The sequence below is a fragment of the Mytilus edulis genome, chromosome 10 (genome assembly GCF_963676685.1).
Source record: "Mytilus edulis chromosome 10, xbMytEdul2.2, whole genome shotgun sequence".
In the NCBI taxonomy this organism is placed as follows: Eukaryota; Metazoa; Mollusca; class Bivalvia; order Mytilida; family Mytilidae; genus Mytilus; species Mytilus edulis.
This window is the reverse complement of record NC_092353.1, coordinates 58,018,577-58,039,435: the sequence shown is the minus strand read 5'-3', so window position 1 is coordinate 58,039,435 and position 20,859 is coordinate 58,018,577. Positions and strand designations below refer to the sequence as shown.

Genomic DNA, 20,859 nt, shown 5'->3' with positions numbered 1-20,859 from the left:
TATATTATCTAACACATGAGGGTATGGACTGGGGGGAGCCTTCATTTCTGTATTTTTTTTTATTTTAAAAATATTTTATGTAATTTTTCTCTATACTTTATATTTGTTTCCATTTTTTCTCTATTTTCTATTTGTATATCTATTATTTATCTGTCTATTCAATTGTTTTGATTCATTACTGTAGCATTGGCCAATCCATATCGTCTCCCATGATGTTTTAACAGCGTTGTGTATATTAACCTCCGTATTAAAATAATTTGTGTTGATGAAAATAGAAAAAAAATACAAAACATAATTTTCAGATTTCGGTTAACATGGTTAACACGTTTTGCATTGTAAATATTTTTTCACTTTTATACACAGGTACTTTAATATGCGCACTTTCAATTGCTTAAAACGGTTATAGATATTTAGTACTTTTTTCCGTACTTCAAACATGTCAAAATTATAGTAAAATTTCATATTATTGGGTTTTCACTTGAACATGTTGAAATCGAACGTATCGGTTTCATACTTTTAAAGAGAAGTAAAAGTAAATTCAATGTACATGGTTTTGGTTTATGACCATATATTATTGAATTTTCAGTAAACTTTCCTGTCAAGTTATAGTAAAAAAAATAGTACTATATAATTTTTTATCTTCATAGAACTATTTAACGAAGGTTCAAATCTAGTACTTCATATTTTGCAGTACAAATCTAGTACTTGTAATAATATTGTACAAAATTTCAGAAGTACTATATCATCTCTATATTATTTTGTTAGTTCATAAAACTATAAACTAATAGCACTTGAAGAGAACATATTCAAAAGAAGCTGCGTAGTTGAGTACTATCGTTGTATTGAGGCCTGGACTACATGTATATATAACAAAGGTACAGATTTGATAAAAATGTATGATTCTCATACGATCTTCAGGATTAAATTTCTCATCTCTCGCGATCGGAAGTTAAGAGAGCCAAAACATAAAATGTTTGAACAAACCGCGAAACAGTTGTGACGTCGATACTGGTTCAATTAAAAAAAAACATGAATAAAGTTATACCAGAATTGAATGGTATACACCAAACGAAGAAAGCCATCTTTGGTAATTTATTTTAATCTAAACCTATTTATTTGTAGTGGATTGGGAAACAAGTTTTACAACTTATATAAATCCCTTTCCACTTTGAAGATGCGAGTGCTGCCTTGTAGCGGCATTGCCTGCTCTTTTTCGAAATTTACAAGGGTGTCTTTAACGTGCAAGAGATATGACCCTTTCTTAACACGGGTCAGCCATTTATCGTCCCCTTCCGACGGACTATCATAGTTTCCTCAAGACCATACTCGCAAATGGTGTCAAGGGAGAGCCGAAAATTCAGTTCCTGAAATATTTTCATCCCGAACGGGAATCGAACCAGGAACCTTTGTGTTAGTAGTCCGATGCACTAACCAATACACCACGGCTCTCATTCACCTTTTAAACGATATACACATGTTACTATATTTTTAAGTATTAAGTTGATGTAAATTTTTAACAGACGGTCGGACGTTTTTGAGCTTTTAAAAGTATAAAATGTAGAGCTCATCGAGAGGAACATTTTATACACAGTATGTATGCAGCAAACTCTTATCGTTTTCTTAATATGCAAGCTTGAAATTGCAGCGTAATTTTGTTTGGCACTCGGTGACCTTTGACCTTGGGTGCAAATTGAAGGTCACATGAACTTAAGATTATTGCTGTAGGTCCCAAGTCACTACGACTTCTGATTCTCGAAATACAATTTTTTTTAAATTGTGTATATTTTTTCAAAGGAAATAACTCCTTATAAGGACTACACCACGGCTCTCTACTGGTTATCGTTTGATAAAACAAGCACACACAAATTTAAATCAAGCCAATGCAATAGTCAAATTAACTTGCATAAAAACAGAAATCCTATTGAAACAGTATAAATCTTTTATAAGAATTGCTTTTTAAAATCAGTACACATGAATTTAGAGGTCAAAAGTTTAATGTACTTACATTTTAGTTCAACTTTATAAATATAAATGTATCAATCAGTAATACAAATATCACAAAGGACAAGTCGCTGACACTAAACACTAAATTTAAATTAGAATGTCAGAGTAAAAACATGACATATAACACTATAATCATGATAAACTAGCCAACATTCGGAAGTAACTTGTTTTGTAGCTTTTTTGTATACTGTAACAGTCGTAAAGTTGTTTTTCAATTATATGGTAAGTCTTGGAAATTATCTCATTGGCAAGCACATCACATGTCCTTATTTTTGTATCATATGATGAATAAATGACAATTTATTAATCAATATTATGATATTATTTTTGTGCTTGAATATTTGTGAACAAAGACGGCAGGTGAACACCCGATTTCAGCTATACACATTGCTTTCAAATATAAACCCTTTTAGAGGATTCTGAAAATGTCATTAAATGAAATTAATTTGCTGAACATAATATGAAGCTAAAATGATTGCTTTCGCCTCAGTGTAACCATTAGTATGTTGTTTGTATAAGAAATGAAGGACTTATCATGTTTAATATACTAAATAAACAAACACAGAATGATAAATTTTGTTGGAATATTAACAAACGATTGTATAACTTCGGTAAGATTTATCTGTTTTTATCTAAACACAAACAGATCCATTGACCTAAAGACGGTGAACCTTTATCAGTTATCTGACCAAAAGAAAACATTCGATATACTCAATCGGCCAAGGTCTTAACAATTTTGCTTTTCTTTTAGGTAAAGCGTTGAGTCGCAGCGGCGATTTAGCAACAATGGAAGTCCAGGCGAAACCAATTCTTCCTACAACAGAAAAAGACCCATCTGATTTGGATCAGCAACCACGTGTTTACAAGAGAAGATGGATGATTGTGTTTTTGTTCGCCTTCTACTCTCTCAGTAACGCATACCAGTGGATACATCTAAACATTATAGGCGACGTGATATTAAAATATTACAATGCTAGCATGCCAGAGGATCAATTTCAAAGGGAAACCACACTAGACTGGTTATCTATGGTTTATATGCTAGCATATATACCGTTGATATTTCCCGCCACGTGGTTACTTAACAAAAAAGGCCTCCGCGTTGTTGCGATTTGTGGTTGTTTTCTTAATGCACTTGGGGCATGGCTCAAAGTAGCATGTGTGAGTCCAGACAGATTCCCAGTACTTATGTTTGCTCAAACAATATGTGCCATTGCTCAAATATTTATACTTGGACTTCCAGCTAGGTTAGCGGCAGTGTGGTTTGGACCGAATGAGGTGTCAACAGCGACATCTATTGGGGTTTTCGGAAATCAGGTGAGGCTTTGTTTATCTTTTTTTTCGCGATTATGAGGACTAAGGAAGGGAATTTTTCATTTTCATTTTATTTATTCGTTAGAGGCATTTGGGATATGTTTCGTATTTGTAGCAAATAATAATAATATGACAAGTCAACTGTCCAGCGAGTTGCGTATGCCTATTACTTAAAACATGAGGCAACTTGAAGATCCTTGAAAATGAGTTAATTCTTATTAATGAACATGAGACAAAAACTATCGTATCTATTATAAACTTTGTAAACTTCCAAAAAGATGAAACCAGGTTCGGTAAACATTTGCAAACGATTACTTAACAAATGATTATTTCTCTATCATGTCTATTCTATACTTATAGGTCGGATGTGCCGTTGGTTTTCTGTTGCCTCCAGTATTAGTACCTTACAGTGAAGATTTAAACCAGATAGGAAAAGATATGGGTACCATGTTCTATATGGGAGCTGGTGTAACTACGTTCTTCTTCATAATGGTTATATTAAGTAAGTCTAGTTTACAAGCATAAAATTCACATATAGCTGTGTTTATCAAAACTTTCGGAAATTTCGGACCTTTAAGCAGTTTCGTTCTTATTTTGGCATATCAATTTGTTTACTCGATTGTCTTTTGAAGACGAAACTACCGTCTGGTGTCCAACATTATACGCATGCTATCCTCGATGATAATTTGTTTGATGAATACACTAGTTGTAAATCTTTTTTTTTTAAATTCCAAATTCCATGGACAATCCAAAAAGGTAAAAGTCCATGAAACTAAAGAATTAATAATTCAATATTCATGGAAAGATATAAATAATGAATGAGAATATTTCTGACAACACATATTAATATTTCGTCACAATATATCACATCATTGTATCACATAAAAAATGAGAATGGATGACATTGGTCTTTCTTCAGAAAAACAATGAATTTTTCTTTATCGTGACCGCAATGTTAGTCCACAAACACAAAATTCTACTTTCTATAACTTTTGTTTTTGATTACTACTGGACTACATGTGTAAACTACTGGACTACATGTGTAAACTACTGGACTACATGTGTAAACTACTAGACTTGGCACTCACACCATATCTTCCTATATCTATTGATTAATGATACCAGGCTTCTAGTTAAATTTGCCAGTTGCGCGTTTTAATGGCGATTCACAAAGGGTGCACAAGTATTTACAAAGATGAAGATCATTGAAAACTAACCATTCAAAAAGGTTCTGTCAAATCTCGCGAATGCAAGTAAAATATTGCATAAAATGTTTATTAATCTACTAGTATGTATAGACAAAGTGATAACGTTAAAGTTAACAATAATGTAACTTTTATATACAGTCAATAAAAACATCTACCACTGGAAAAACTAATCGAAGATACAAGGCTAACAGTTAAATACACCAGATGTACAATCCTTCTAAATAGACTCATTAGTGACATGTACTCTAATAAAACGGATTGGAAGGCCGAGACACTCACGAAATGAAAGCACATTCTAAGCCAACAATTCCGAAAAGTTTTTTCAAATCTGGCTTAGGCCATCTGCGTCATCTTACATACCTTGATGTTTTGAATGATAAACAGAAAATTTACTTAACTATCCCCATGTCAAAATAGTTCTCGTTAAAACATGGGCACTAACTACTGTGCTGATAAAACCCAAGAGGTCTAAACGTTCATCGGCAGTGATCATGACATATACCCAGTGGTTAAAAAACTCACCAAAGATTATAATGCGCGCAAGTTATCTATATTAATAAATAGCAGAGATATCTGGTCTAAACTTCTGTACAGTACGCCAGACTTGTGTTTCGTCTACAAACGACATATCCGTGATTCTCGAATAAAAAATGTTAGAAATGCATAATAAAGGAAGAAGTTGAAGAGCATTGCAGACTACAATCTATAAGATTCCCAAGAAGTTGGAATCAAAAACCTATTAACGAACTTGATATGAATGGCAAACCATATGAAAGAGGTATAAAACCATATTTTTCTTATTCAAAATTAAAACAAATAAACTTACAGCGAAGATTACTTGAACTGCAAACGGAAGAACAACTCTTATTGCAACATGGTTACAATATCTTTCAAAATGGATCAATAACCAGATTTTGTAAACACTGATTCGGTAAACACTTGAAGTGTAAAGACTTTTTCTTCAGTTTGTGTTTTATTTTTGCTTATGTGCTTTGTCTATATGCCCTTTTGTGTTTCTTTGTTACATATTTGTTTGATTTTATAGGCAGATTATAACACAATCCTGACTGTTGTACTCATATTTTGACATTTTTACCTAGTATGTATGTTTGTTTTGTTTACACATCGTTTTCAATATAATGGAATTGTATGTCATCCAAGTAAGAGGTTTAGATAGCTACACAACCAGATTTAATCCACCAAGTACTAGAAAAGAAAATATCTGTACCAAGTCGGGAATATGAATGTTGTTTTTCGCAGAGTACGGTATTTTTGTGATTTTAATTTTAGTAGAATTATGAACATGAAAATGAAAAGCCTTGATTAGAAAATGAACACAACGATCCATTAACATCAACCTTTATATTTCAAAAATACAATAATAAGTCAATAATGAATACAACAATTTGGTATATCGATGTTTTACACAGTGACATATAAAATTGAAGAACCTAGTCAAAGAGGACGTTAAAACGGCGTCACTGAACGCATAAAATTTCATATGAAATATTTGAAAACAACACGGAGCCGAAATCTTTAGTTTCTTAACCAGACACATTTACAAATTGGTAACAATAAAGATGTGTCAATGGATAGGATTGATGGCGATCATTGTATAAGATACCAAATATCTAAACGAGTTTAAATAAAGTGTTTGTGCACGATGATAACGGGAGAAAAATGTATTTCATATCGGTAGTAAAGATATAAAATGTCCTTCAACACAACAGATGGTGTGGGGGTGAAACCAATAGGTGTTCAATTTTTTTTGTTAGTTTTAAAAGCGATGTAACATCTTTTGAATAATTACGCCTACCCTCAGTATCAGAAAAGGATACGGTATCCAATCAATTCAAGTGCATGTCCTGTCATAGCGTAATGTATACGCTAGTCAACCTGGTAGGAGTACTGAAACTTTCCCAACGATATTATTTTTTATTTGGAATCGATGCGAAAACAAATACAACGCATGCAATTGACTGCATATGAACTGAAATTTTAGTTACCAATTATCTTGATTATTATGGAAATAGATACATATAACGTCTGATGTAGAAATTTTAAGCATCATGAGCTTTTTAGAACCACGTGCACTTGGTCAATGACATTAATAGTGTGACGTTTCTTTCGCACCCCAGTGGTATTTTTTGTTGCTAGACATTAAAAAAAGAAATGAAACTATTTTCCTTTTCTTAAAATTCACTTTTCATTATTATTATATTCACTCGAAAAATATTTTTCTTCGCCTAGGCATACCTCATGTACATGGCGTTAGACGTATTTTTATTTGCACAAGTATTTTGACTCTTCTTTGTGATTTTGCCCTACACTTTTACAAAAGAAGACATCTGCGAGTCTTGGTATAAGCTTGGTATATGTGATTAGTTTTATTCACTTTAAGGTATAAAAGATCATGAATATAAGGCGAATTAACCTAAATAAGCAATCAGTGTTTTTGTCAAAACTATATTCATTTGTTGAGTAATTGTAATTATGTTTAAAGTTCAAGAATACCACGGTGGCTATGTCTTGTAAGGTTGTGACAGAGTTATCAGGTTGTAATTGGTACTGATAGGAAATGTACACTTACTATATTTTAATGTTCAATATTCCTCTGTTTACATAATTTATAACATACCTGTCTCAATTTTATAACATACCTTTCACAAATTCGCTGACTAATTTTGAAATTGTTTTGAAACCAAGTTTCCAACTCCCAAAGCAAGTTATCCTTGGGAAAATTTGACAGTTCTGTGTGTTTCACTTCGGCATATAGATGCTACTACATGTATTCCAGTATTTTCTCATCCTTGAATTCATCAGATGGTTAAAATGTAAGGTCTTTGATATAAGTAATCTAATTGATAGATTTGAAACATTACTCATGCCTAATCGTTGCATTTTTATATGTCCCTTCGTATCATACGATCCACACACTGAGCGTTACTTCCGCCTTTGTTCTTAAGTTATCTGCATTTTGCAAAACCTGTCAGAAATTTGTATCCTCCATGCTTTCGAGTTCGTGAATTATTTGGAACTTTTTAAAAAATCTGTAGAACCAAGCGTCTTTGATAAAGCATTTGTAGACAATACGTCTGGCATACACAATTTAAAGGCTGGTACATATTCATTGGTATGAAATTAGTTTCAGGGAACTATAATTAAACTTTAAGGGGGATGGGGGTGGGGGGGGGGGGGGTAAACCTAATAATTATGATCCCAAATTTGATAAAAAAAAAATATTCTGGTCAATATAAAAAAGAAGATGTGGTATGATTGCCAATGAGACAGCTATCCACAAAAGACCAAAATGACACAGACATTAACAACTATAGGCAGATTACAATAAAAAAATATTCTGAATGCATTCAATATGGTGCTATGCAAAATAGAACTTATTCATTGTACATGTTAAGATATATATTTATCACCAAATAAGAATTTGACTGTATACGAATTTATGTTTTTTTTTCAGTTTTCAAAAATGCTCCACCTATGCCACCGAGCAAGGCACAGATGTTGTCAGTTCAAAATGCATCGAATGAACACTATGGGCAATCATTGCTTCGATTGGTCAAAAATAGAGGTTTTATACTGCTGACATTAACTTATGGTAAGTACAAGATTAAGTGATTGGAAATGAGTCCTAAATGTTAAATTATATATAACGGGGTAAACCTTAGTAAAAGTACACGAGACTTTTATGGCATTTTTTCATAAAATAAATCTTATAAGGAACCCATAATTTTGTTATGTTTCGTATTTTCGATTTTTACACCAAAACGCGGAACAAATTAGATAATAAAGTTGCAATGTTGAGGCTATATGGCTTCAATAATGTATGTATTCATGTATGTACCATTACCTTCATAATTGCACTGTACTTGATGTTGTGACAGTCTTAGATTGGAAGTAACAACCAAACCCGTTACTCTTCATTGGAGTCCTTTAAATGACTAAGCGCTATGAATATTCATTTGGTTTTTATTGTATTTAGTTGATGACTAGAGTTATTACAATATATATATTTTGCTTAATTATGCCCCATTTATGGGACATGTTTTCTGGTCTGTGCGTCCGTTCGTCCGATCGTCTGTTCCGCTTCAGGTTAAAGTTTTTGGTCAAGTGAGTTTTTCATGAACTTGAAGTTCAATCAACTGGCCATACGTTCCCTATGATATGATCTTTCTAATTCTAATGTCAAATTAGAGTTTTGACTCCCCAAGTTCATAGTCCATTGAACATAGAAAATAATAGTGCGAGTGGACATCCGTGTACTATGAACACATTCTTGTTTTTTTTTTAAATATGCTAAAAAATGTCCTATTAAATTAAACAATGGTATAAATTCATTTTTTTTTATTGTTATACAACGTTTATTTATATTCAATAAGCAGATCCATATTTCAACGTATAACCGATAGTTCTCGAGAGTATCAGCAGCCCAGTAGCCGGCACTTTTTAACTGGCATGAACATACGACTTTTATGTTATTTGCGGCTACAAAAGTTTGGATATATTTAAATTGAGGAATGTGTCTCCCTAATGCAATGCTCTGGTTTCTTGCCCTCATTTTGCTATTCGTATTGTTTGTTTATAGATCTTTATATTTTTAATAAGCTATAGATGTTCAAATAAATTTGGCCTCGAGCATCAGTGATTGGACATGAATTGTCTAAATGCGCCTCTGCTGCAGAACAATTGGTATTTTTAATGTGATTCAATAAAATTAACGGTACCAATTTTCTTGCACCAGATGCGCATTTCGACAATACATGTCTCTTCAGTGATGCTCGTGGCCAAAATATTTGAAATCCAAAGCTTATATAAAAGATGAAGAGCTATAATCCAAAAGGTCCAAAAAGTATAGCCAAATACGTGAAAGGAATCAGAGCTTTGCATGAGGGAGATACATTCCTTAATTTATAATAATTTCTTTCATTTTGTAACAGCAAATTTTAATAACACAAAAAAATCCGTATTTTCATGCCAGTACCGAAGTACTGGCTACTACTGGGCTAGTGATACCCTCGGGGACTAATAGTCCACCAGCAGAGGCATCGACCCAGTGGTAGTAATAAAATTAACGATACCAATTCAACAGTTCTTCAAGGAATATTAACGAAGTTTTCTGTCAATTACAGGTATCAACACCGGATCGTATTATGCAATATCAACTCTGCTCAATCCAATCGTATTGTATTATTTTGAGGTTAGTATTTATACGAATTTAAGTATTATGTCAATACTCAAATAAGTTTCATTAATCACCATTTGGTTCGACGTTGAAATATTGTGTTAATCATCATAATTTAAACTAGAGATTTTATATGATTTTTATCGTAATTACCTTAAAGTTTATCTTCATTTTGTCAATACTTATACATGAAATAGAAAATAAAGATTCAGCTTACATTTAGTTGACTAGTCCACTGTAGGGTACTAATCAAATACTGTTTATATTTTTGTAAGAATAAACAATCAAATGGTGGTTTAATGTAATATATATATTATATGTATATAAAGTTTTTAAATAAGGCCGGATAAAAAATCTGTTGCATTTTTGTCGTAATGTGATTTGTGTTTTGGCATACTACACTGAAAATATATTTAGGTTTGATATAACTGTAGTATTAAAAGTGAAATCTTATTATAATTTTTTCAAATGTGTTTTAATTTAACCAAACAAATGAAAATATTTTTTATGCCTCATTTATGGGCATTATGAATTCTGGTCTGTGCCGCCGTTCGTCTGTTCGTCCGTTCGTTCGTCCCGCTTCAGGTTAAAGTTTTTGGTCGAGGTAGTTTTTGATGAAGTTGAAGTCCAATCAACTTGAAACTTGTTCCTTATGATATGATCTTTCTAATTTTAATGCTAAATTAGAGATTTTATTCCAATTTCATGGTCCACTGAACATAGAAAATGATAGTGCGGATGGGGCATCCGCGTACATGGGAAACATTCTTGTTCATATTTATCTTAACACGTTTCATGTACAGTAAATGGGACATATTTTTTCTAGCCTTAATAACATGTTATTTATTATCCCATGTGTTTAATATACTGATGTTGTCAATCGTTGACAGTTCAACAAATTATTACATGTAGCCTCATTTACCATTCTATGTTAAATGTCTGGGAGTTCAACCAACTGGTGTATGTAAATGATAAACCTAATGAACATTTGTCAAGATCTTTTGTTTTAGCTTTGTCTTTTTATATTTGTTTTTCCAACATATTTTAAGCTAAATAAAAAAAAGTAATCAATTCGAATGATTTTTTTAGCTGACTGTACTATAAGCTATGGATGTTTGGTTATATATAAATTGTATGATAACATTTACTTTATTGCCAACATGTAATCATTTTTAATTGGACTAATATCTATATATATATATTCATCTTCAATGGCTGGTATGATAAGTAAAACAAGAAATTCAAACTTTTGTATTTCATATGTTGTTGGAACATATTTTTTTAATTACTGACGAAAAGGATTTATTTAGTTACATACTAATTATAATGGGGAGGTGTGGGATATTTTCATCTTATCAAAGGGTTGTCATTATATTGATCATATTTACTAAAATGGGAAATTCTGAATAGATATTTTCTTGTTTAATGTTAACAACAGGGTCACCAGAAAGACGCTGGTCAGATAGGTCTAACTATCGTTTTGGCTGGCGTCGTTGGTTCCATAGTGGCTGGTGTGTGGCTTGACAGGACCAAAACGTTCAAGTAAGATAGCCATTCAATACAGTGGCTAAAGAACACATACACGGTGGCTTCAATTATACGAAACCTTTCTTTAATGGAACAATATTTATGTTTTCAGCTTCATTAGAAAAAGGGTTCAAAATGGTTTTGAGTCATTAGATCGGAAGTCCATTCTTTATAACTTTTCATCTTGGCAAAGAGATAGATAAAAAGTGTGGTGCAATTGTAGTTAACAGATAAAAAAAAATAATTAAGATTTTAGATACGTTGAAATATTTTTCATCATGTTAACAACGCATTTGTTGTAAGATGTTTTGAAACTTGTTCGTAAGGTGTTCTTATTGTCATGGATTATATTTTTAGCCAAATATTAATTTTTTCTTTTGCTTGTTCTGTAGATTAAAATCGTTTTAAGAAACTTAGTTTGAAAAATTCTATAAAATTTATTTATAAATTGAAAAGCTACAATTAGATTGTTTTGCACTAAAACAAGGATTTTGATATAAGGGTATAGTGCGTACCTTACTATTTGCATATATTCACTAGAAAACTTTCCTGGAAATCAGTTTGAACCCTCTAGTACCCTATTTATTTATTTTTTGTCTGACAATTTTATGGATACATCCTTTTTTGTACATCCTTTGTTTGTTATGACGAAGTGCAGTCATAACATATTTTATGTCTGGGAACTTTTTTTTATGTTATTATATTTTGACAAATTGCTTGGTTTTATATCAACCCTATTAAGTGCAATTTGACTTTATACATTTATGCAAAACCAAAACGCAGGCAATTATACTTGTTAAAGATACAATTTTGATTTCAATTTCTTCACAAAGTGTTTTCAGACATGTAAATAGAATCTTCTAAAAAAAAAAATAAAAAAATATGATAACAATGTTTTTTAAAACCGAAAATCTAATTTATAGAAATCAATCGTTCGTCTTTTTAATAATGACTAAATTGGGACCACGCTTTTATATCTCAAACTTTCAGTATTTTAAATACTTCATTGGTTAAATTGCATTTGATATAGAATACACATCTAAAGAAAAATTCTCCTTGCTTGCATAACAAACAAAGATTTATTTAGCTAGTATAATATTTGCCCGAATAATACGTCACATAATGACTTTCAGTTTGAAATATTACTTGAAGTTGTTTTTCATTAATTCTTATTATTATATTTTATTATCTATTTCTATATGTATTACTATTGATTTCAGCTTAATCATTGCAATTAAAATTAAATAGTGCAACTGATTGATAAATTTAAAAAGAAAGTAAATACAACCAATATTTGAATTGGTCATTAAGTCCACTATGACAGAAAGTTTGTCCCCTTATAATGTTTTATCAAACTAAAGTATTGCCCCACACGTACTAGGAAACAAGCCAATACAATTAGCAAGCATATAATCTCAAACATATTTCGCGGAATAATATCTGAAGCACCAACCGACATAGATATACACATTTTAGATAATCAAAGTTTAAGTTCAAGGATGTTAAAGCGGCTTTATGACTGTCGTGATTAAAAAAAGCTGGTTCAAAATATTGGTGCAATATTTGTACCAGAAAGTTTTCGAGTCAATTTGATGGAAGTCGAGTCCCACGGGTGCTAGTTGTAACCTATATAATTATATAATTTTGTTTGGTCCTCGAACAGTTTAATGCCCAATATCAATTTAGATTCATAGCAAACACCACGGAGGACGATGCATCATCTAACAAGAATGCATTTTATAAAAAATCTTTGTTTGCGTACGATTTAAATATGTATTAACCAAATACGCGATACACGTGAATACAAAATGTCAACGTTGTTTAAATAGGTTTCAGAGTTAAAACTGCTAACTAATAAGGGGCTACTTTTTCTTATCTGAACAGCAGACTACAAATATATATGGTTCGAGTATCCACTTCATAAAACCTCTTAACAATGCACGTACCTAGTAAATTCGATAATTATTATTGTAAGGATACATACATTTTTTATGTTTTATTGTCTCTACATTGAAGATTGGTGTTAAAACACGCATCATTAAAGGCAAGTATCCTCTTCCCCCCTTTACTATTATAAAAACGAAGATATGAAATAATAAAAGCAGATTGTTTTCTTTGGTACAACTGTATCCTTATGTGACGTTTTACACAGGCATTTATCTGTTATTCTTCAGCTTCATAAACTATGATTATGCTAGTATTGTTCATCAAGGAAACAACTATGGATGCATTACATATAGAATCTTCAAATAGTTCAAAAATATTCTTAGAATTATTAGGTTCATAGGGGCAAAAAATGTCCGTCTCTGTTATATTGACAATGCTCGAAAATGTAAAACTGTATACATCTCTAATTGTTTCCTTAAAAAACATAAAAGATGTTCTATTTGTATTTAAGATAGCCTCAAGTAAACATAAAAATGTAATTTTGTAATTCTAGATTTGAAAACTTCGAAAAAAAGATTAAATGCTCATATTTATGTTGATGTGTGCAAATTTCATATATGAAAATAATAGAAAAAAAAATGGTCCAAATGAGAAAAAAAAATAAAATGTTTCTAACAAAATACCAATGTGCTCATTCTTACACCATGAATGTTTACTTTTAGGGGAACTACTGTTGGAATCTACTTCTTATCTATGGCTGGAATGCTTGCATTTACATTCACATTGAAATTAGATATTCTATGGGTAGTTTATCTATGTGCCGGAGCTCTAGGGTACGTATACTCAAATTAATGAATGAATAAACCCACACTTACATACAGATAGGCATTGACACACGGTTGTCGGATTATACTGTCAAACTGATTATCCTAAATGGACATGCATTGGCTAATCCTTGGTAGTCCGCGTACATTAAAAGGAAATCAAATCATTTAAAAAGTCAAACATATTAAGCAATGATAGGGTAAAGAACCCACACCAAATTGATATATTGATGATTTTATATCACAATACATTTCAACACAATATGAACAAATGTTTGCACCTGTCCTAAGTTAGGAATCTGATGTACACTACAGTAGTTGTCGTTTGTTTATGTAGTTTATACGTGTTTCTCGTTTCTCGTTTTTTTATATAGATTAGACCGTTGGTTTTCCCGTTTGAATGGTTTTACATTAGTAAAACCGAATAGCTTGTTGTTCGGTGTGAGCCAAGGCTCCGTGTTGAAGGCCGTACATTGACCTATAATGGTTTACTTTTTGAAATTGTTATTTGGATAGAGAGTTGTCTCATTGGCACTCACACCACATCTATCTATATCTATATGTCTTTACTGTAGACATGGTAAAAAAAAGCGACAAATGAAATAACTTGTAGCACATGCTAAGAGAATAATGAATAAATGACTATTCTTATACACGAATATATATATACATGTATAACCTAATTGAGATGCAAAAGTTATCCTATTTAAAATAAGAATTCTTGATATGAATGATATCAATAAATATCTACGCAGTTTTACTAGTTACTAAAATAACAAAGCGCTTGTGTAATATTTTATTAATATAATTAATATAATTAAAACTCTTTCCTATGATTTGTTCAGTTTCTTTATGACTGGATATCTACCTGTTGGATTTGAATTTGCTGCTGAAATAACTTATCCAGAATCTGAAGGTACATCCTCGGGTCTACTGAATGCCTCTGCACAGGTAAATTATTCTGATTTTGAGTAAAATTATTTCGTTGATCGGTAATTTTTTCAAATTTCGATATTTTCACACAACATTCACGATCAGTAACAAATACTAGCAATTTATTTCATTTCAAAAATATTAAAAGAACGACAACTGTTGTGTAAGTTGTTTTTCCAAAACATGTATGCATTATAGAATTGACAGGTGCATCCGGCCTTGAAATCAGAAAATTTCTAGCGCGAAATTCGTACTCTGACTCAGACATTAAGGTTTATGTACCCTTTTGTAGCCATTTTTTTTACGAATTTTTCAAACCTCAATTGTATCAAAACTAAAGATATAATAAATAATAGAGATAGGCCATTTAGTACATGTTCCAAGGGGAAACTTGATGCAAAGCATTATTTTTTACTGTTTCGTTGCATTTGATAGAAAAAGAGGACTTTGTGGCAAATAAATCAAGATTTTTATAGAAAATCCACAGCCTTTAATACAGAGATTTTTGTTATAAAATTTGAAACATAAATTATTCACTTGATTTTCTATGATGTGCTAGTGTTTATTTTTTACAAAAAGTTTGATTTTTGCCATATTTATACTTGTCTTAACCAATAACTACATTTATAAACTTGTTTTAAGGAAATCAATGCTAGCACTGCATGCAATAATCCTATATCTATCAGTCATCAAATTGCCAAATATGAGAGTACAAGGATAAAGGCTGTGGATTTTCTATAAAAATCTTGATTTATCTGCCACAAAGTCCTCTTTTTCTATTAAATGCAATGGAACAGTAAAAAATAATGCTTTGCATCAAGTTTCCCCTTGAAATATGTACAAAAAGGCCTACCTCTATTATTCATTATATCTGTAGTTTTGATACAATTGAAGTTTGAAAAGCTCGTACAAAAATGGCTACAGAAGGGTACATAAACCATAACCATTCAAAATTCTGGTTTTGGTGTTCACATCTTGAAATCAGAGTACAGAGTGACGTTTTATGATGACGAGACATGATACGTACATAGAACATATCAAATCAAAGAGGTCTTGTAGATGTATAAAAACTAAACTAAAACATAATGAAAAAGTAGACGCGAAACGGGAAATTATCTTGAGTATGTTGGTACTTTTTATCAATATGTTAACGAGGATGTTTGTAATATCTTTTTTTCCCGTTTTTGTTTTGTATGCTTTTTTTTTATGGTTTCATGTATTCATACATTTCTAGTCCATTTTTACTGATTTCTTTAATAAATTGATAAATGTGGATGATTTATACCTTGTCGTACATTAACGACCCTTCTCGATCGTAGAAATATTTTCTTTTTTTTTTGTGCTTGCATATCCCTTGTTTTTTGGTCTTTTTTTTCAGTTGATTTGTATCGTAAATTAAACCGTAGATTGTTTTCTGAATTAATACAAGTTGTGAACTATTTGTTTTAGACTTTTGGCATTATACTGACCATTGGTATGCGAGCTATGTTGAACAACATCAGTATTCTGTCTGCCAATATAACTATATGTGTAGCCCTACTGATAGGTACAGTTATTACAGGTAAGGCTTTGACTTACTATGCACAAGTGATAACTGTGTGATTTTTTTTTGTGTGACCAAGTTTTTCGTGGGGTTCGCGTTGCTAAGTCTTTAGTTTTCTTTGTTGTTTCTTGTGTTTGCCTGTTTGTCTTTTTCTTTTTTAGCCATGGCGTTGTCAGTTTATTTTCGACTCGTTATTTTAAATCCCCCAACTTTTTAGTAAGGTTTCTTGGAAAAAAGAATATATTTCATTGGTTTCGTTAAAACATTTGACGAGAAATGGGCACTTATCATTGTTGAAAAAAGATCATAAGTCTATGAAAATTTACATTGCCGGAACAATTTATCGATGTTACATTTTACATCACCTAATTACATATACGAATAATTGGTTAATGCATTTTCAACAGAAAGTGTGAGACAAATCGATTTTCTAAGTCCCCTTGTTTTGAAAATGCCATTTGTACACATTTACAAATGACCTCCCAGAAAGTCTGCAATCAAGGTCTTATAGCTAATAAAAATATTTGATTTACCGTGAATTTGACGATTATCACGACAACTAGTAAACGTAGTTCTGAAATATATGCAAGTGGTTTCATGATATGTACTTTATCTTTTATTAATGAAACCTAATGATTTACTTTGTACGACACCATATGTTAAACAGGTTGAATATATTCTGACTTTTCACCCCATACAGTTCTTGTTCAATGCCCAAAATATATTTAGACTTTGTCAAACAAGACATGAAAACACCGAAACATACCAGCATTATTTTGAATATTACATATGAAATTAGAATGACTATCAGTGCTATGTTACCGGATTTAAATTCATACTATTTGACAATAGAGTACTCAAAGTATGTAAACATATATATTTTTGTTTTATGTTTTTAGCCTTTATTGGTGCAAATTATAAAAGACAAGAGGCAGGGAGAGAGGTATAATTTTGTTTCGTATTTTGTTAACATATTGAACATATTGAACATGATAAAAATGATAATTTCTTGTCAAATTTAAAGTGACATCATATGAAAATAGGGAAATTTTTATTTTATTCGCGATTTGTATATGACACGACAGCTAAAGATAGAGAATCAAACACCATACGATTGTGTTTTTTCTCTCGCAGATTCAAAATCCAACACATTATCACCAAGTTAGGAACTTATAAATTTGACTTTCCCTCGACTTTTGTTTCCTTTTTCCTCATAACAGAACATTTATATCTGCTCATTCGTTTGTCATCTGTTTTAAGATTTTTATGCAAAAAAGACACCATCAAAACTTGCATGTTAAAATACAATTTAGGAAGATGTTTCAGTGAAAGACACAAGTATTTGAGATGATTCAGAGGTATTGTCACCTTGGATAATAAGACTTTTTAAAAAATGTTATCATGATGCATGATGGTTCAATTTATAGAATGAATATCAATGCAGACTTATCATCAAACAAATCTTTTAAATTGTAGATGATGGCAAAAATAGATCAGCTAGAGTACATTGTAGATGAAAAATCCCAGATGGCGGACCAATCTATTTAGGCGACATCTAGTAATGTGTTACAATAATGTGAACAATGTAAGATGCTGAATATGTCGCTTTTGATGATATAATTTCAACATCTATACAGTTTTGAGGCCAAATGATCCTTTAAGATGTAAGGTCTTCCAAGCATGCATGTGTAAAGACAGTTATAAAAAACTGATACAAGCTATGTAAGCAGTAACAAAACCGTACGATAGGAAATCTACTTTAACTTATTATTTTCTTAATGGCATCATTGATGTTTTTTCTCGCAGATTTGTAAACATTAAAGATCATAAAAAAATCAAATTTTAATTATTAGAATAAAAATAGTTACTTAAATCGATGAAAACTTATCATGGATAAAGAGATGTTCGATTTAATTTCAACTTTGTTTTGTTGCAAGCCATTTTACAATTATAGCAATGATATTAGGTTTTCATCTTTGAGAATTTTAAATGTGTGTCTTTAAGGACGTTTCGTTTATTGTATATAGTTTGTTTCATGCGATTTTAAAAGCGTTTTAGATATATTCAAAAGATGTCAAATATTCTTTTGATAAACTAATTACCATTGAAGATGTAAATTACAAAAATCGATTTGCTGTCTTGTTACGATTGAATGCTCAAGACTAAATGTTCATCACAATGTATGTTATGTTTTTAGGTATACATATGATCATTTTCAATTCTTCAAATTTTCATTTGGTGAATAATTAACGCATGACATGTCATGAATTCCGACAAGCCATAATATTATTAAGAAATGACTATAATATTTTTTTAGTCTATGAAGAAATAACATAAATAATGTGGTGCACACTGAATAACACGCGTAACAGGATATTATTAAAATGCACCACATTTTTTATATTATTTTGAATAGACGGAAACAATATTACAGTCATTTCTTATAATTTAATTTTAAATTCCATTTTCAACCGTCGTAAATCAATGAAAAACGTTGATGACGTCACGGCACGGTCACTTTTTTTTAATGAAATTATGTCTATGAGATGATAAATAATACACTGTCAGCCAATCAGAAGACATGTTACATCCCAAATTAAGTTATTGTTACATAATTTCTAGTTTTTTACATTGTTAATTTTGAATTAAGTGTTTATTTGTTTTATGTATCTTTAATTGTTTAATGATTAAAAGCATGACAGATTGTGCGTTTGTTTTAACATGACGATGTATATATTTTTTTATCTATTTAGTCATGCTTTTTTCCTTGTTTTAAAGAAGTTAGATTATTCCAAACCAGACAAAATAAGGGTATTAAAATACCTATGCAGTTGGTTTTTACTATTTAAACGGGAAATTAAAGCATTCTTATACTCATTCATATCACATCAATTTAAGGAAAAGTATGAAAGTGATTTAAAAAAAACCGACTACAATTTATTTTTTTCTTTCTATAAGCGTATGGCTCACACATTGTCAAAATGGGAGAAGAACTTGCAAAATTATATCTCAGCATATTAATTTTGTACATACATGTGCAACACATTTCACATAAAGCCATTTGATATTTTTAGCATTGGTGGACAGTATCAGAATGAAAGCTCACTTTACAAGATCGTGTTTAAAAGGTATAACCAAACATTGTTTGTAAGAATGACTGAGTGTGAACAAAAAGTACTTTTATCATTTTTAAGTACTCTCTAATTTATATTTCTGAAGCCGTACACAATGAGATGTTTCAATAAGAAATAAAACACAAGTCTATGATAAACAAATTGCAATTCATAGTAGACTCTAAGCATCTCACTTATACAAAGTACAAAATTATGTCTAGTTATCTAATTGTTCTTTTTGCATAAGGACAAATACTTTGAAATAATAGCTGCACACTAGCTTATTTATTCTATCTTTTTTCTTGTAAATTTTATTATACATATTAATTTGTATATTTGTATATTATATTGATATTCAAACATTGTCAAATCAAACAACACATTTAATTGTTTTATTAACTATTTTATTTTGTAAATTTAGTTTTGCAGTTATGGTGATATTTTGTGATTTGGGCTAACTTGATGTGATTCCATGTAATCATTTAAAAAATAGGCGTTGTTGTGAAATGTCTCAACGAATTAAATAGATGCAATTTAGATGTATAGTTGCTTTATTGTGCTGTCTGAGAGATTAATTTCTATCATGGGAATCTATTCTGTTATTCATGTTATTGTTGGATTTCTTCAAATTGTGTTATCCCGCATTGAATTGATAATACATCAACAGAACAGCAAAACAGGGACGAAAAATACCAGCGGTCCATTTAAACACAAAGATCAAACACAAACTGACAACTTGTTAAAAAAAAAAAGACGAACAGACAAAAAGCACACAAGACACAAGAAATAAAGCTAACGACTAAGCAACACGAACCCCTCCAAAGACTGGGAGTTATTTCACGTGCTATGGAAGGGTAAGCCGATCCTACTCCACATGTAACACCCGTCGTGTTGCTCAAGTTACAAATTCGGTCGGTCAAGTTGTTGAAAAGGGACCGGAATTAGAGTTACTACATATGGAACATATTCGACATCATCTGTGAAACGGATATTCTATAGAAGTCAACAATGGCAAAAACAGATATGACAAAAAAAACGGTTATCAAACAGAGGACAATTGGAACAAGAATATTGGTTAACAAGACCAATTCATAAAAACTACAGTTACTAATAAATCATGCAACTAGCAGGATATAAAACTATGATATTATTTAAAGGCAGCATGGATAATGACATGTCATATTATTACTTAACATTGTATCATGCGTGTTGTTTTCTGCTGTTTTTATCTTTGTATCTTTTTTGTAAGATATTTTTGGATTGCTATAGTATTTATTTGCTTTTTGCAAATAGACTAATTCATTTTATGAAG

At 31.0% G+C, this 20,859-nt stretch overlaps 1 protein-coding gene across 6 annotated transcripts in view; it reads left to right on the top strand.

Annotated features, from left to right (window-relative positions):
* The window catches only part of LOC139491537 (choline/ethanolamine transporter flvcr2b-like), a 29,801-nt gene extending 9,717 nt beyond the window's left edge, over positions 1-20,084 (top strand). For 5 of the 6 annotated variants that reach the window (XM_071279283.1, XM_071279285.1, XM_071279281.1 and 2 more), the window contains exons 2-11: positions 2,756-3,318; positions 3,676-3,817; positions 7,999-8,136; positions 9,668-9,735; positions 11,159-11,262; positions 13,857-13,967; positions 14,804-14,909; positions 16,341-16,452; positions 17,334-17,377; positions 17,911-20,084. In XM_071279283.1, the coding sequence (XP_071135384.1) occupies positions 2,791-3,318; positions 3,676-3,817; positions 7,999-8,136; positions 9,668-9,735; positions 11,159-11,262; positions 13,857-13,967; positions 14,804-14,909; positions 16,341-16,452; positions 17,334-17,377; positions 17,911-17,982 (1,425 nt within the window). In that variant the 5' untranslated portion in view covers positions 2,756-2,790 and the 3' untranslated portion in view covers positions 17,983-20,084. Of the gene's footprint in view, positions 1-2,113; positions 2,227-2,755; positions 3,319-3,675; positions 3,818-7,998; positions 8,137-9,667; positions 9,736-11,158; positions 11,263-13,856; positions 13,968-14,803; positions 14,910-16,340; positions 16,453-17,333; positions 17,378-17,910 lie in introns of those variants that run through there. The other variant, XM_071279284.1, reaches the window with a different exon arrangement.
* The last annotated feature ends 775 nt before the right edge of the window (positions 20,085-20,859 follow it).